Source organism: Pleurodeles waltl, chromosome 5 (assembly GCF_031143425.1).
Source record: "Pleurodeles waltl isolate 20211129_DDA chromosome 5, aPleWal1.hap1.20221129, whole genome shotgun sequence".
Taxonomy (NCBI): Eukaryota; Metazoa; Chordata; class Amphibia; order Caudata; family Salamandridae; genus Pleurodeles; species Pleurodeles waltl.
Window position 1 is genome coordinate 974,313,954 of NC_090444.1, and position 16,533 is coordinate 974,330,486.

At 42.3% G+C, this 16,533-nt stretch overlaps 1 protein-coding gene across 4 annotated transcripts in view; it reads right to left on the minus strand.

Moving 5' to 3' along the window:
• Positions 1-16,533, minus strand: part of ADAT2 (adenosine deaminase tRNA specific 2) — a 109,671-nt gene that overhangs the window by 67,049 nt on the left and 26,089 nt on the right. For 2 of the 4 annotated variants that reach the window (XM_069235120.1, XM_069235119.1), the window contains exons 3-4: positions 14,811-14,999; positions 7,446-7,550 (exon numbers count right to left, since the gene is read on the minus strand). In XM_069235120.1, coding sequence (XP_069091221.1) covers positions 7,446-7,538 — 93 coding nt within the window. In that variant the 5' untranslated portion in view covers positions 7,539-7,550; positions 14,811-14,999. Of the gene's footprint in view, positions 1-7,445; positions 7,551-14,810; positions 15,000-16,533 lie in introns of those variants that run through there. The other 2 variants (XM_069235118.1, XM_069235117.1) reach the window with 1 other exon arrangement.

Genomic DNA, 16,533 nt, shown 5'->3' on the forward strand with positions numbered 1-16,533 from the left:
CTGTGATTTTACACCCCAGACCATAAACAACCATCCCCCTTCGACAATCCATGCTCAAAGATTACACTCCCCACCACCCCCCTCCAGCAGTAACGGATCCCACCTCCCCCGCCTCCCCATCTTTCCTCTGAGATGTTGCTTGGTCAGATCCCCATCCCCCCCAGTTGCAATGAACTTGACCCTTGAGCCCATTGTCCTGGGTTGCCACACTTGAAAACAAGCATCAGAAGTTTCAGGGGATTTTGGGGGGTAGGAATCTCTTTTTCTTCTAGTTGCAAGTTTTCAATTATTTTATTTGTTCTTAAAGACTAAACAATGCTTAACAAGGTGAGAAACTGTTGCCACCGTGACTAAACTTTCGTATTGTCTTCCAGCTCATGTACTCACCTTTACTGCCAAGTGCATCTTTACCCAAACATGTATACCGTTTTACTGTGCTTTACTTTGTACTTGTCAATAAAAATTCAGGGAGGTGAAATTTAATAAAATATCTACTTGTACATGGGACAGGCTGCTTTATAAATCTACTGTCCTGTTAAAAAAAATTTAACTTGGCCCTTTGGTGGCACGTAGTGCAGCAATAAATTATGGAAGCAGTCTCATTATATAAGAGCTCTGAAAATAGCCTAATTGATTATGCCAGGGCTCACACTATGGTAGAACATACTGGGGCTAGAGGTAGCATTAACAAATAGTTCCAGGTTGGAATGTGCTTTTGAAACTGTGCAAACCAAACTTGCATGTTTTAGGGGTTTTCACCAGCTCCTGTATATTCTTTTCCCATACTGAGAAAGGTTGAAAATGAACTCCTGACAAGGGCAGAAATAAAACGTCTTCCACACCTGGGAAAAAAATAGTTGAAGGGAAAGTGAACTTATAAAAGCTCAACAGATTTTAGCATGAGCAAATCTACACATCCATATTTGCTTGTGCTAAAATGTAGTTCATATATTCTAGGAGTATGATTTCCTGGACTGCTTTCACAAATTATTGCGAATTCATTAAAGCAGCGCATCTGCACTAATGCGAGGAAATGTACAAAGGGTGCACTCTTGTGACTTTAAGAACTGGGCCCCTAATTAGGGTTTTTAATTAACCAAGACAAAAAAAAAAGTCAACTTAAACTATTGTTTTTGCAATTCTAAGTGGTTGTCAAGACTTCCTATTTTTGAAGTGTCTAGTGATATGCAATATATGGGCAAACAGTTTTGAAACCCAATGTGGACCGAGCAAGTTACACATTTCTAAAAAATAGACAAACTTCAGAATTCAACAAAGGGTCATCGTAAACATAGGTCAAGGGTTTCCTAAATAAATCGTTGCAATGAAAAAGTAGTGAGTGTAAAAAAGGCAAATGTGCACTAAGGTTTCCATCTGTAACTTTTTGCACTGAAGGTTGGTCTATAAAAGCAATTTATTACTACGTTTGCCAGACTCTTCCAGTTACAGACACATATATTGTTTTAGATTGTTTAAAAACCCACAATAGCTACACCCAGAAAAATCCCTTTTTATTGTGTACTGACCATGCATCGCTTGATAATGAAAAATCGAATTAATTTGTGTTTAGGGTTAGGGGGAATTTGTACCACACATATGTGCTTTTTGTGAGGATTGACTTACAATTTGAAGCCAAAAATATACAGACATCAATAGACAACAGTAAATGCCCTACCACTGTGTGCTCACATACTCCTGATTAAAATAGTACCCCACATGTATATGTGGACCTTTCTCATGGAAATGTCAAGCACAGAAACAGGACTAGTCATTGGCATTAGTAAATCCATTTTGATTATACTAAACTTACATCTGTCACTTACTAAACTTTCATCCACTGGTGTGTTGTTGTGCCATCAACATTTTCCTTCCACCACTACAGCATACACCAGGGGGCAGAGGATCAGCTGGCTTCAGCTAATATCTAACTTAGTGAATTATGACATTCTTTCCTTTCACAAGGAGCACATCTACACACACGAAAATGTTGGTTTCAGCCAATCTAGTTAGATGAAGGCCTGGCAGCCTCCCCAACATAGTTTTGCAAAAGCCTAAAAAAAAGAAAACAACTTTGACAAAGCCAAAACGCTGTTAGCTAACTCTTTAGAACTATTTGTTTTCCCAGTGCTTGATTTTTTGGGATGATTAAAACACTTGTGTCTGGTGTCAGCTGGCAGCCGGGGAAACAAACCAGCCCCTGGCATGCCTGATAACTTGAGACCCAGGGAGGTGAATAATGTAATGGCTAGCATGGAGGTGACCACTTTTTCTCATCAAGGAAGGGGCGCAAATGTCAAAATGTGATATGTTTGGAATGTTTCTGCTGGGCAGGACAAACATTCACAATTGTTTCGAAGTAAAGATCTTTTGGGGTACACACTGTTGATCAGTCCAAAATCCTCAAAATATCTTCCAATCTACCATCAACCAAATCCACCTTAGAAGCCATTACCCTTCCACCTGAGTGCATTCTAGTAGAATAAACTTAGCGTGCAATGCTAAAGTGAAGGTGTTACAGCCAACACTATGACTATGATAACAAATTGTCCTTGTAAGTCCACTCCTTATACAACCCTCAGCTTGGTCAGGAATTAGAATTCCAGACAATGAGGAGTTTATTGCACCCAATAATACCAGGTGCAACACCCCCACAATTTTTTCCCAGGGTAAACCAGCCTAACTTTACCAAGGGTAAAATGGCTGGCACCAGGACTTGTGCTTTTGGTGTGATAGACACAAAATTCTGCACGTTATGCCAAATTTTCAAATTTGAAGTCTGAATAAGACGCATTTACTGAAAGTGGTAAATACCTCATCCGGGGATTGTACTTACCAGGTTTGGTAAATACCTGGGGGCTTCTGTGTAACTATGGTGAACAGTAAAGAAACCATTTTAAAAATGAAAGAATGCAAATGAGCAACCCTAGATTAAGGACAGTTAAGGCAGAACAATAGAAGGGTCAATAGTGGCTACAATAGATGCAGAAATGTGGAGCCTAGATAGGCACAGCGGTCTACTGAACCGCTTTCAACATATGTTGATGCTTTTCTAGAGCCTTTAGTTACCTCCTTCAGTTCATATGTGAAGGACATGGGACACATGATTTCTAAGGTAGAAGGAATGTTATTCAATGAGAAAGATGAATTGCTGATCACAATGGGTATTGAGGCCCTATAAACTAATATATTGCAGAGGCAATTAAGAACGTACTGACAACAGAACGTGCTGCAGAGACTAAGCTGGATATTCCTGGTTGACTGGCCCCCTAACCTAGGTGCGCAGGGTACCCGGCTGATTTCTTGCACATAACCTGGGGATGTACACGACTAAAGGACTACTGGACTGGAGTGCTATGGTCACTAGGGAGGGGTCAGAGAAGCTAAGCTGAACAGAACGGAATGCCACTGCCTGCTCAGACTTTTGCCACTCCGAGGGGAGGGGAAAGAAATGGGACACTGGTTTGCCCTACTGGGCCTAGTATTGGCTAGGAGGCGCAGAGCAATACACTGGATAGCTGCCGTCCCCCTACCGTGGCGGATATGGTTGTTGGATCTGAATGAGTGGTCAATTGCAGAGGAGGGTCCGCTGAGGAGCGAACGAATTAGAACGTGGAGCGGGACTCAGAGCTTTGGCGAGCAATGGTAGAATGCCTGGATGCAGTGACGAAGGACCTCTGTGGTTCCCGTAGACATTCTCAAGTGGTATCTCCGGATGCACCCTGAGCCATGAATGCGTGCATGCGTAGAGTTGAACCTGCAACTCTGGGAACTGTGCCAAAGTTAGTGAGGTGGGGTGTTGGTGCCTGTGTGGGACCTTTCAGGATTTGTGCTACTGTATTACGTGTCGTTGTTGTGGTGGCAACAAAGACACCCCCCTCACCTCCAGGGTGGCCTCATGACACATCTCAGGTACATTGTAATTCTTGCCTGCTCCAGGTGTTCATCTTTGCTGCAAAGTTTTGATGTGTTGCCGGTAAATGTTTTAAATATGGAAAATGGTAAATGCTTTTAAGAACGTATTAGCAAGTCTAGGCAAATCATAGACTCAATGAATTTGTCATCCAGCATTTGGAGATAGTACTTGAGGAAAATTACTTTGAACTTGATAGTGAACTTGATGTAAAGCATCCAAGGTCCGACTCATAGGACTCCATTTTAAGTAGGCCAATCATCATTTTAGATCATGGGCTTTACCATCTTTCTCAATCTATACAGAATCAATGTCATGTCTGCCACTGACACGGATATTGTCTGACCTTATCTTTCTAAGAACTGTGAAAGCGTCAGGTCATTTAACTGATGACACAGATATAAAACATGATGCAACATCAGTCTGGGACAAGTGCCTACTTGTCACCATGTCAAGATCAAATAAGAACAAGTACAGATATTCAGTCAAAACAGTGTAGTCTGAACCGACATCCTCTTATGTCAGAACTTCCAATCTCTGATAAAATGTACTATATATATATAGAGAGACTGCCATTTGACCACTTAAGAGGAGAGGTCCTTCACACAGTTTATCGCATGAGTTCTGCCAGAAGGCAGTCTCACCTATAGCCGGCACACTTCAAAAATGCTACATCGTGCTCAGTGCTGATAAAGCCAAGTCTGGGATGAAGGCTGCTACTGCAGCTGGTTTTTGCCCTTCCAAGGGAATACTGATAACAACAGCCCTTGCTGTCAACAATGTATGCAGTGACTCTCTTCTCCATAAGAAACTCTAGACTGCAGATTGCTCTGTTTTTCATGCTCTCTCCAAGTATAGCACATAGAAGTAGGTTTTAGCGCATTATGTTTTAGATGACATTCTAAACATGTAAAAAAAAAATCATTTTATTCTTGTTGCTTACAACATGCCCTTTCCTGTTTTAATGAGGTGTTCTAGACGTACTGAAAAACAAGTCATGCCTTTCATAATAAATGCTTTTATTTAGAAGTGTCTACTCTTCCTAGTGCAGTGTCTGATATTGTGAACAACAAAATTGGTTTGTTTCTGTTGCCTCAGTGTCCCTAATCTCCACAGTGATTGTTAGTAATGCAAAAGCAATAACTGTACTCCAACAATGTATTGGATAGGGCTCTGTGGGGCTGCAAAAACGTGTCTTTCACATTCTACATTGGTACATTAAACTAAGTTCACTTTTGTCACCTGTGGGTGGAAATGCAAACCTTGTAGAACTATGCCAAAGTTGTAGCTTATGCAACAAACTGTTCCACAGATGAAGGGGACCAGCATGGAAGCATCTTGCACTCCCAGTGTAGTAAATATTTACTTTGGTCTTTTCGAAGAGAAGTTCCTATATATCAAAGTAGCCTCGTTTTTTGAAAATATTAAAGCACAGGCTGCGATTATATATTTATTGACAACATTTTCTTCAAATGACACTGGGAGAAATCACAGTTGAACTAATTCATTCAGTGGTTTAATTTAAGTGACCATAATTTGATATTCACTCCCAACATCAGTAGGGCTAGAGTTGAGTTTGTGGACATCTGTGTCCAACACAGAGAAAATAAATTGGAAGTTGATCTGTACACTCAGCTGAGAAATACATGTAATACATGACTACATTTTCAAAGTTTTCGCCCTGCAGTCAGAAGCAGGGAATACTTTATTTGACAATGCCTCTGTTTACAACGAAACTGTACTAGCTTTCATCACAAATGCTGACACCTTAAAAGAAAAAACTATTGAGGAAATGCATCCTAAATGTCTGGTCCGAGACGCCTTTAAAAGAGCAAACTAATATAACAGAGAAGTCTGGTTTCTGGAGAAAGAGGGGACTGAGAGTAATCGAATTGTCTGTGTTACTAGCCAATCTGACTTGAGTAACAAGGTAAGGCATATTATTAACTCACAGTGGCACATTCTTAACAAAAATAAGGATTAACCTATGCCACTGAGACCACTGTTCCCCCTCAAGATGAATTACAATCTTAGGGACAAACTAATTGGTTTCTGCTGTCACTTCATAAATCTTCACCAGGCGGGATATATAAATCTTCATCAGGGGGACTATGCAGTACAAGTGAGTGGTTTATGGATAAATCGAGAATTTACGTTCAATACAGATTGGAGCATAGCTTACAACCCAAACATAAGGGTTGTATCTTGAAACATGCTGGGGTTTCGCTTCTTCATGTAATCTTGTTAAGAAATGTCTGACATACTTGTATTAAATAATGCATCTGTCCAGTGTGCTATCATAAGTGTGATGGGCACCCACTGTACAGAACCCACTACAGAAATTTGAGAGAATCTGAAGATAACAGGTTAAAAATCTTGGCGAGCCAATTCTTACCAATAAATCAACTAGAGAATACAAAAAAAAGCTGTTAGTGCCAAGAGGAAATTTAATTAGCAGCACTCCCTACATAGCCACAGTTAAATTTACAAAATCTAGTTTTCAAGGCAAGAGTAGAGAACTAGGGGGGGTTGCATAATCAAATTTCAATCTAGCAAAGACAATGTAAAGCATGTCATTCTTTTGATTAAAGATGACTAATGGGCATGGTTTTGGAGTGCCAGCCTATGTTAAAGGCAAAAAGGTCTAAGGAAGTGACAGATGGATTCAGCAGGCACATGGGACGGCATCTGAGGCATCTTCTACAACTATTTTGTTTGGTCTATCGGGAACCAGGAGAAAAAAAATTCACAAAGCACAATTAACATTAACACAGAACATGAAACCACTCTCTTGCAGAGGAAACTACAAGTGGAACCACCTGACAACTGAGAGGCAAACAATTCATTGAGAGAGACTGAGAAAACTACGTTTTTCCACTATGTTTGTTCTTCTTCAAGTGTGCTAAGAGCAAGGGAAAGATTAGTTTCACAGGCAAATGCAGAAAAATGATTCTTGGGTTATTTTCTACAGGCAATAGGAAAGGTCGAGAATGCATAAATGTAGGTGGATAAATTCAGGGGGGCGTACTGCAGACAGAGGGGACCAGACTAGTATTAATCTAAGGTGTTCCCGACTAAGGATGAGATAGATTCTTTGTACCCCCTTTCAAATTGTCTGCTGGATATTGGGGATAGATATAAAATACTTTGCATGCTATGCAGGACATTTTATTTTTTTAGGGAATTTAACGATAGCTAATGTAGGTTTTTTGGTGAAACAAACGTAAAATATTGTTCTGGAGATTAGAAGGGGAGCTGTCTGAAGGATGCTTTAAGAGGCATTAATTACCGCAATAGGATTTAGTTTACATTATCATATTTCCGGTCTCAGTGCCAGATATAACTGTTGCACGCATCAATGATTTGAAGCTTGTAGGGGGGTTAATTTTTTATCTTTATGAGAAAGTCTTGAAGGTAATTCTAATGCGAAGGCTTAGAATTCTGCCTAAGAACTGATGATAGTTGCTGAGCCAGGAAAACACTAGCAAAAAGGTAAGTCTCAAATATTTCCCAAAATTCAATTTTCCTTACTTACATTCTTTGTTTCGTTGACCTCATTCCTTCCTTGTCCCACGATCTGTTCTCTGTAGACCATAAGGCACCCAACAGGGACCTCCCCCTGTTCCATTGCTTCTTTAGCCTGGTCAAGAAGCACACATGAAAGCCATTTTAGCTCTGGTTTGAAAACATGTTAAAATAGTTATTATAAAAAATTATTACACATCAAAATTCTCTAGGTAGGAAAATGAAAAAAATTGTAAAGAGCACAACCTAAATGACGAGTAGTTTAATATGGTCATGTGTTTTACCAAGCACGCACTGATTTTTACCAGCTATAGATATGCCTAAACATTGATGAAATACCATTGCTGTTAACAGTTATAGATTGCCATATGTGAGAGCAACAACAATTCTTTCTGTGTTTTTGTTAAACAAATGTTCTTCATTAACCAGGATATCCCTATTTGCACCCCCAAGGTAAGTTTCCAGCTAGCGTAGTATATACTGTTTCTTAACCAAGGCACGCAGGTAATTGTTCTGTATTACAAATATATCAGTCCTCGGAAAATCATAAACATTTAACCAGACCTGCACGTCTAGTGACTTGAATAATTTGCTCAACCTAGCTGTAATGGTCTTGACCTATAAACTGATCTGTGATCCTAGGCAAAATTTTACTTCACTGAAACACCTTTTGCTTCATCATCAAATATGTGAGCTCAGCATGTCTGTTGTCCAAACCTGTTTTATTTAATTTAGTAGACTACACTCTTGCTCCAGGTATAATACAGATCAAGCCCACATATAGGATTACACATGACCCCTATCTGGCATCTTAGTTCACTGACAGCATTGTCATCAGGGCTTGAGCAGGACGGAAGGTTTTATAGTTCATGTTTAAAAATTCCCACTTTTAATAAATAAATTACTGAAGCATGATGTGCTGACTGTAAAGGAAAGTTCATTGAAATGGCCACAGAAAATCCAACTGACATGAGGTTTTACTGATAAATGGTGTACAAAAGAATGTCTGGAAATCGGGTTTCTGCAAATATTTATCATTTGCACATCACCAAGAAAGATGTTCTGATTTGTTTTGATACTATTAAAAAGTTTGTTTCCATCACACCTCTGAATTACAAAAACATGTTTTCCAAATTGCTGATATACTTTGAAATATCTTTACTGTTCATTTACAATCCATTTAAAAAGTTAGGTTTACAAAAAAGTATTGACAACCTACAGCCTTTTCTTTCACAACGACTGTCAGATAGTTCACTTTACAAAATCCCAAAACTTTTCCCTCGGGGAAGGAAACGGAAGCAGCAATCTCCAGTATAAAATAAGAAGCAATTTGTAAGAAGACATAACCTGACATTTTACCTCTGTCTTTGAACATATAGAAAATGTGACAAAATAAAAACAAGATTTAAAGGCATCTTTATTGCGCATTCACTTTCGGACTGAACAGAACACCTATTCTTTGTCAGCACAGCTCTTGTGCACGAGTAGGCCCTAACAATAGCTTGCTCTGATAAAATCTGATTCACCATATCCAGAGGGCTGGTAGATCTTTGAAGGCCTGATTATTAACATTCAGTTTATGTTGTCACCTCAAGCAAGGCAGTAGAAGAATCAAAGTACAGACAAAGGTCAAAGAGTATAAGACAAACCATGCAAAGTTAAGGCAAGGAATAGCTAAGTAGACCAAAGCTGTAGCTGTTAGTGTAAGATAATTTTGCAAGTGTTAAGGATCAGGTGATTCACACTGGGTATCACTCCTTTGCACCGAGATCTTCTAGCGTTTAAATTTTAAATTCTTGCTTTACAGTACTCAAGGGCGAACAGAAATTAGCTCTCAGCTATTCAGGCACTCTGTGCTTGGTGCACTCTCCTCAGGGCAGCAAAGGCTTTTGTTGTCCCTTTATTTTTTCTGTGGATAACAGGAGAGGGGATGGGGGCGGCAGCCTCATGTTAAAACAGGGCCATCTTCCAAACCCTGAGGTGTTGGTGCAGAACCAGTAGGATGAGGGGGAAAATGTAGGATTTCGATAGAGTATAATGAGACAAGGACCTAGTAACCAGGTTTAGCCATCAACTCTTCATGACGTTAAATTAGTAGTTCTATTGGAACCAGGGTGTTCCCTTTACATGCCTGGGTCATCCCTTTACATGCCTGGCTGTTTTCTTTGCCTCTGTGGGTAATCCAGAATGGTTGCAACACAGCCCATCTTTAAGTCTTGCCATCAGGAAGCTTAAATGTCAGGTGGTAACAGAACTATTGTACCCAGTCCAGACCTTGGGCCAGATTTCCATTTGTAGGACAGACTAGTCTGTCACAAGTGTGACAGAGTACCTTGTACACAAAACCCCTGGACAACCCCTACTTTGACTGTGAGCTTTCCATCAGCAGAGGTTCCTTTGGATCTGTTGACAGAATGTTTTCTCTAACGGACAGACTACGTCAAGGTCGTTGAAGGAGAGGCATTATACTGCCCACCCTATTTATGGTGGATGGTGCAATTTCCTTTTTTTACTTTCTTTTAGCAGCAATAAAGACCTGGTGGTGGGAGATGAGAAAAAACAAATAATGACCTCATGGAAAGAAAATCCCTGTGTGTAGGGGTCATTAGTTTTCCGTTTCTCAACAACAAACTTCAACTCTGAAAAACAAAACGTTTGTTAAAGCCTGGTGGACGGACATCAAAACTGATGGCGGCTCCTGTTGAGGTACACTGATCACCGTTGGGCCAGTGATGACCTGTACATCTGGTAGATGTTAGTCCTCAAGGGTGGTAGAGGTAATGTTCTCCACCACCATGACGGATTGAATACTGTTTTCCAAACTCTATATCTATTACTCCGAGTAGTGTTGTAGATGGAGGGCAGGGTCTTAATTTTGGTAGGAGATAAGTTCTTTGTCATGTTTGGCCCTTAGGTTATAGTAAAAGCAGGTAGGTCCTGTCTGGGCTCCATTTTCCCTCCAATTGCCCATATCTCCTAGATTCCACTCAAGACCACACACCAACAATGCTTTACATCATTCCAACTGAGCATTACAGGCAGCAATTTTGACATACAGGAAACGGGGACCCACAGGATGGTACAAGTGGGCTTTCTCACTGCTCAGGAATCTATGGCTTTTTGTCTATCTCAGTTCCTTCTTCCTAAATCAATGCCTTATTCTCCTTTTACTTGTGTTTACCCTACTAAAGGAGTATTTCAATCTCACTGTGTTATACTTCTGACATCATGCATTTCACTGCAGCAGGCACACTTCCTTTCCCTTTGATCTCTTCACTACCCCATTGATTCCCACCTCCCACTGTCTTTACTGAAAACCTAGCTCACACAAGCATCTGCCTGTTTCCCTCAACCTTGTCGCTCCATCTGTTGCTGTATTGGTGGAGACGGTCACCTTGAAAAGACTTTCGCAGTATTCCAAGATGGCTGCCCATGCATACACAAACAATTGCCATCTAGGATTTTTTTTGTTTTTTTTTTTGCTTTAAGAAAAACATATTCCAAGATAGACCCCGCATGTGCCCAAGCATTTTTGGATGTTGTCCGATTGGGACATAAAACATTGGCAAAGCTGATAGGCATAACCTCCATTGCCACAGGTGGGAATGAGTGGCTCTGTCAATGCTTGGACTAGGTAGATGTTGAAAATATTGCACCATCAAACTAAAGTAAGAGCTACTTTGGCTAACCACTGCCTGCAAAGTTCCACAGATCATTTGTAGGTTTTGGAGGAGGGAGGGAACAAGACCATGTACGTTTATATAAACACAATGTAATCTAGACTTTCCAGACTCCACATGTGAGGGGCAAAGAAAAAAAAACAAATATGTGCCAATTCTAAATTTGAAGTTCTTACTCTTTCCCTTTCCAAGGCACTTCTTTCCTAGTGTATATCGTTCCCAAAACAGAAGTGTCATTTGTCAAATGTAACTTTTCTGCTGGACCCCAAGTGTAGCACTAATCTCATTCTCCCCTCTCACACTTGGACGTGCAGAGATGTTATTTTTCCTTCCTTGACCGCAATCTCACCAGAAAGATATTCTTTCTGCAATCATTCCCTTCACATGTTGCACCATCATATTTTCTCACTAGCAAGTCTGTGCATGTGCCCATCCCTCCACATGCATGCCATGGTGTGGATGTTTTTCACCTACTAACCAAGTGCAAGTATGGGAGAGTGACAAAAATTGTTGTTGGACAAGAAATGCATGGCAACACAAATGTGCAACTCCTGCTCTGGGTAACTCCGCTGCATGACATCCGGCCTAACGAGCATGACCAACATGCATGCACGCTGTGGCCTAGGTGATCCTGTAAGTTGTCAGATGCAGAGCAATGTAATATGGTCTGGAGGGACACACCAAACATATCTACGAGCTAACACAAGATTACTCTCTGTGTCCTGGGGCATTTACATTAAGGGTTTGTGCTAGTGTAACATGTTTTCAAATTGGTAATCATAAACATGTCTTTTTCTTGTTTAGGGAGCGTGTGGTGCCAATTGGCCACACCGGTTTAAAGGTCTGTTTGAATGCAGTGCCCAGATTCTTTGATGACATACAGAGTGAATGTTTGTGTTAATGTGTGTGTGGTGCTGTTTGCAGGGCTCCATGGTAAAAAGGAGCATATGCTTGACCAGGACAGCAGGATCCATTTTTTGGCTGTATCTCGTAGAACAAAGCACAAGACAGAGGTTGCGGCTTACCCTTCTCATACAAGGAAGTGGATTGCTGACATTGCTTAGAGGGAACATCCCCAGACATGGAATTGTGGGAGGATTTAGAAATGCAGCAATGACCTGGAGAGATTGCAGATTACTTCTCTCAGAGCAGTGCCATACGAGTTAATGGTGAGCAGAGGGCAGGGTGGATGGGAAATCAGATTCTTTTCAAGTGAAAAGGTCTTTCCTTTTATGTTCCACCAAGTGCTTCTACGAAAAGGCCGAATGAAAGCCAGGTGCAGTGCTTTGCACTTGAAACACTTGATTTTGCTACAGTTGTAGATGCTTAAGTTGGAGACACCCTTGATCACTGGCTGTTGAGAAGAGCCTCACCAGAGGCAGTGTTTACATCTGCCCCACGGAGTTGAAATACAATAAGAGGAGGAAATGCCACAAACCATCCCCAGGCTTTTGACAGTGGGATTCAGGCCCATTGTCTGGTAGAGTACTATTAAAGTGGGGCATAAATATTTTCACTGGACTCCAGTCTCATTATTTACCAAAGAGAGGGTACTCCTCACACCACTCCCCGAGTCAGATGCCTGGAACTGGTTTGGGGCATTTCCCCTTCTGTGTGTCCTAAGCTTCTGGGTTTGTGCCTTTTGCAACCCATGTAAGAAATTGGATTATCATCATCTCAAGGAACAATCACAATCCTTGCCAGGATGTACCCTGAAAGTCACTAACTTAACCTGAGCTCAACCCCCTGGTAGCTATGGCACAGAGTAGAATTTTTTTATGCAGCACCAAAAGAGTAATAAAGTCAAAATACAAAATAATAAAAATCCCAAACCAAAATAGAAAACTAAAGCAAAATGTAATAAACAGAATTACACCAAATTGACAAAAATCCAATAGGGGAACCTGGGAATAGGAATTCTTAACGGTTTTAGAGGAAATAGTGCCAAAAAGGAGAAAGTGCCAATGACAGTCTGTTGTTGTGGTAGACCAGGAAAAAGGCACAATTTGAGTCTGACCATGGTGGAGGTTGGGGGTCAGATACACCATCCAGGTTCGTCCTGGTTAAAGATTTTACCTTCTGACTGCAGTGAAGTTCCAGAACTCTGCAATATTGAGAAACAAAGGTAGTATTTCCTCTATGCACTTACTGATCAAACACATCACTAATGGACGTCATTTCTGCAAATGTGTTAAAATGTGGACAAGTCATACCATTACTCAAATAAATGAAAATAGTCTCAGTAAACCGTTTCAAGTTCAGGCAGGTACTACTACATTTTGTTGGCACAATCATTGAGAATGTGGCAACCACTTAACTTATGACACACTGTTGGGACGTGAATGTCATCAGCATGGTACATGGGCATGTACACCAACTCTGAGTGACCCTACTATAGGTGAAACTGATATATTGACTTTTTGTTGGCCTAGGTTACTCTATAATCCACAAAGTGCATGGAGGCCCAGCCCTGTCCATGGTTTAGCCAAATCCCAGAAAATATTCTGTGACACGGAATGGTGCAACAAATATGCCCTCTTTAATGACATAGGACTACTGCACATGGATTGTGTTGTTAACATAAAGAGGCAGTGGCAGCTTATTGATTTTTGTAGATTAATAGTCCTAAAAAAGACCTGTATTCTCTTCTAGGGGGCCCACTCATTTAATGGTCTGCTGAAATGTAACACCAAGACCCTTGTGCAGACATCCTGTGTCTGTATCAAGTGTGTGCATGCCTAATGGATAAGTGGTACATGTATGTTAGCAAAACTCCCTGTGTGGTGGGAGTCTGAATGCCGGAATGAGTGGGATCCATTTTGGTGGCCCCCCGAAGATGCATGGCACAGTACTGAGGATGGGATACAGCTTCCCCATACCGTAGAAGTGTATTTCCTGTATTCCCATAGCTACAGTGCGATGACCCGGGCAATAAAGTGAGGGAGGACTGAGAAAGGGATGCTCTTAGAAATTTTGTGAGGACATTTTAGCAAGGGATTGGCAATTAGTTTTTCCTGAGCATTACCATTTGGTGGATATAGACAGCAGTATCTGTTGCTGAAGGTTGAGAAAGTTTCTAGGAAGGGCCTGCTCTTGCATCTGTCACCAATTACTACATCAAAAAGGCTGATGACAGCCAGGCGAAAAGCCTTCACACTTCATTGCGCCCATGTTTTGGATGCTCCTTTTTGGAGCAAGCTTCATCACTAATTGCTGCAAGAGCCATCACCTTGTAAAAAAGCTGTATCTACACTACAACTACAACATAACATTCAAAGGGTAACACCACAAACTGATTCCAGGACATTCAATGCTGGATCCACATTCCCTGTCTGGGAAAGGAGTATGAATGTGAGATATAAACCAGGTAACTTGGTTCCAGTTCCAAGCTGCTTCATTGATCAAGGAAGGGTGTGCTCCCTTTGAGAAATCAAAGAGCTGTTGCAAGACCATAGCTGGTATCCCCAAAACAGTCACTACCCCAAAGCTGAGGTCTGCCCAGATCACTGTATAAGTTATGGGCCTCTCTACTACCTAGGTGCCTGCCTCATCAGAGGCAGAAGAAGAGCACTTCACCCTCCAGGAGAAGAGACTATCCACGAGGAGAAGCCCAGACATTTCCCTAGAGTGTGGAGTACCCAGAAGCCAACTAACATCAGGAGTGCAACTGACCCAACCAAGATGTGAAGGATTACCTGGTCTCCTCATGTGTTTAGTGTAGTGAACTGCAAGACGAAAACTGCAAACCAAACAAGCAGCAGTGTGGTATCGACGGATATGAGTTGCTCCTGAAGAAGCTGCCAACGCCAACCAGACAAGCGCATCACTGGCATCCCCTGTGAACAGGTAAAACGGGGCCTGTAGTCAAAAGACTGGATCTTGAGCTGTAAAAAAAAAAAAGTCTGCTGCTGGAGAAGTAATATTGCTAGTATGAACACTTTTTGCTCCAGATCAAACAACTGACTCAAGGGTTGCCTAATTTGGTAATTGTTTAAGTGAACATGCACTCTGTCTGTTGCCAATTATGACATGTTATTCCTGCTAGATACCAAAGATACTGGGGCACTAAAGGAACAGGGAACATCACATTAGAGGTGGCGGGACACTTAGCTAGACTCCATAGACTAGATCAAATAAACCCTTTACTGAAACGTCATTATGGGGTGTGGTACTACATTTGGCTGTGACACACACTGTACAGGAATTATTGTGTCTGTTGTTTCATTGTTGCCTTCTGAATCTTTGCCCCACCCCCCAAACAGCCTCCATGAAAAGCCTTTGGCTGCTTGCCCTGGCTACCCTGAGAGTCAAGTGCAGACATGTGGGGGCACATCTTGTAGAGTCGTAGTAGCACAGAAACCTAGGACACTAGAGGCAACTACCCCTCCCACCATGGTTATGGCCCAGTAGCCCCTGCCTGCACTGTGGCCAACTGAACGTGGTCTGCCAACCACAAAACCAAGAATAACCTAAGCAAAACTCAATCTGGATTTTCAGCAAAACAAAGCACTGTGAGTGAAGGAGGGGCAGGAGCCCTTTAATTTTGAAATCGCGCTCCCGCCGTCGCGGGAAGCGCCGTGAGCGGAGGAGGGGCAGGAGCCCTTTATATTTCTGTCGCGCTCCCGCCGTCGCGGGAAGCGCTGTGAGTGAAGGAGGGGCAGGAGCCCTTTAATTTTGAAATCGCGCTCCCGCCGTCGCAGGAAGCGGCGTGAGCGGAGGAGGGGCAGGAGCCCTTTATATTTCTGTCGCGCTCCCGCCGTCGCGGGAAGCGCTGTGAGTGAAGGAGGGGCAGGAGCCCTTTAATTTTGAAATCGCGCTCCCGCCGTCGCGGGAAGCGCCGTGAGCGGAGGAGGGGCAGGAGCCCTTTATATTTCTGTCGCGCTCCCGCCGTCGCGGGAAGCGCTGTGAGTGAAGGAGGGGCAGGAGCTCTTTAATTTTGAAATCGAGGGGCAGGAGCCCTTTATATTTCTGTCGTGCTCCCGCTGCGCGGGACGCGCGCGGGCGGCGCCCGGGCGGAGCCCGGGCCAAGGGCGGGCCCGTCCTTCGCCCGTCATCAACCGGAAGAGGCCGGGCTGGGCCCCCCCCCCCTAACGTCTACTTCTTCTGCCTGTGGAATCTCCATCGGGGTGCTGTTTCAGATACTGTGTGAGTTTGTTATCAAATATGGGGAAAAGAAAGTCTAATGTTCAGAAGGGGGAAGCCGGGTCCAGCTCCCTTCAGTCCTCCATTACTAGTTATTTATCTTCTGTGATGGGGGCCATTGAATCCGAACTTGAACATGTAGAAGAAAGGATTGGGGCTGTCCAAAGTACTGTTCAACACCCCCCCTTGGAACCTACCATCCATATTTCCACTTTTCCAAGGACTGGTCCTTCATCACTGATCTCGCCTCTGAATACCAGCCAGTTCGGCGCCGAT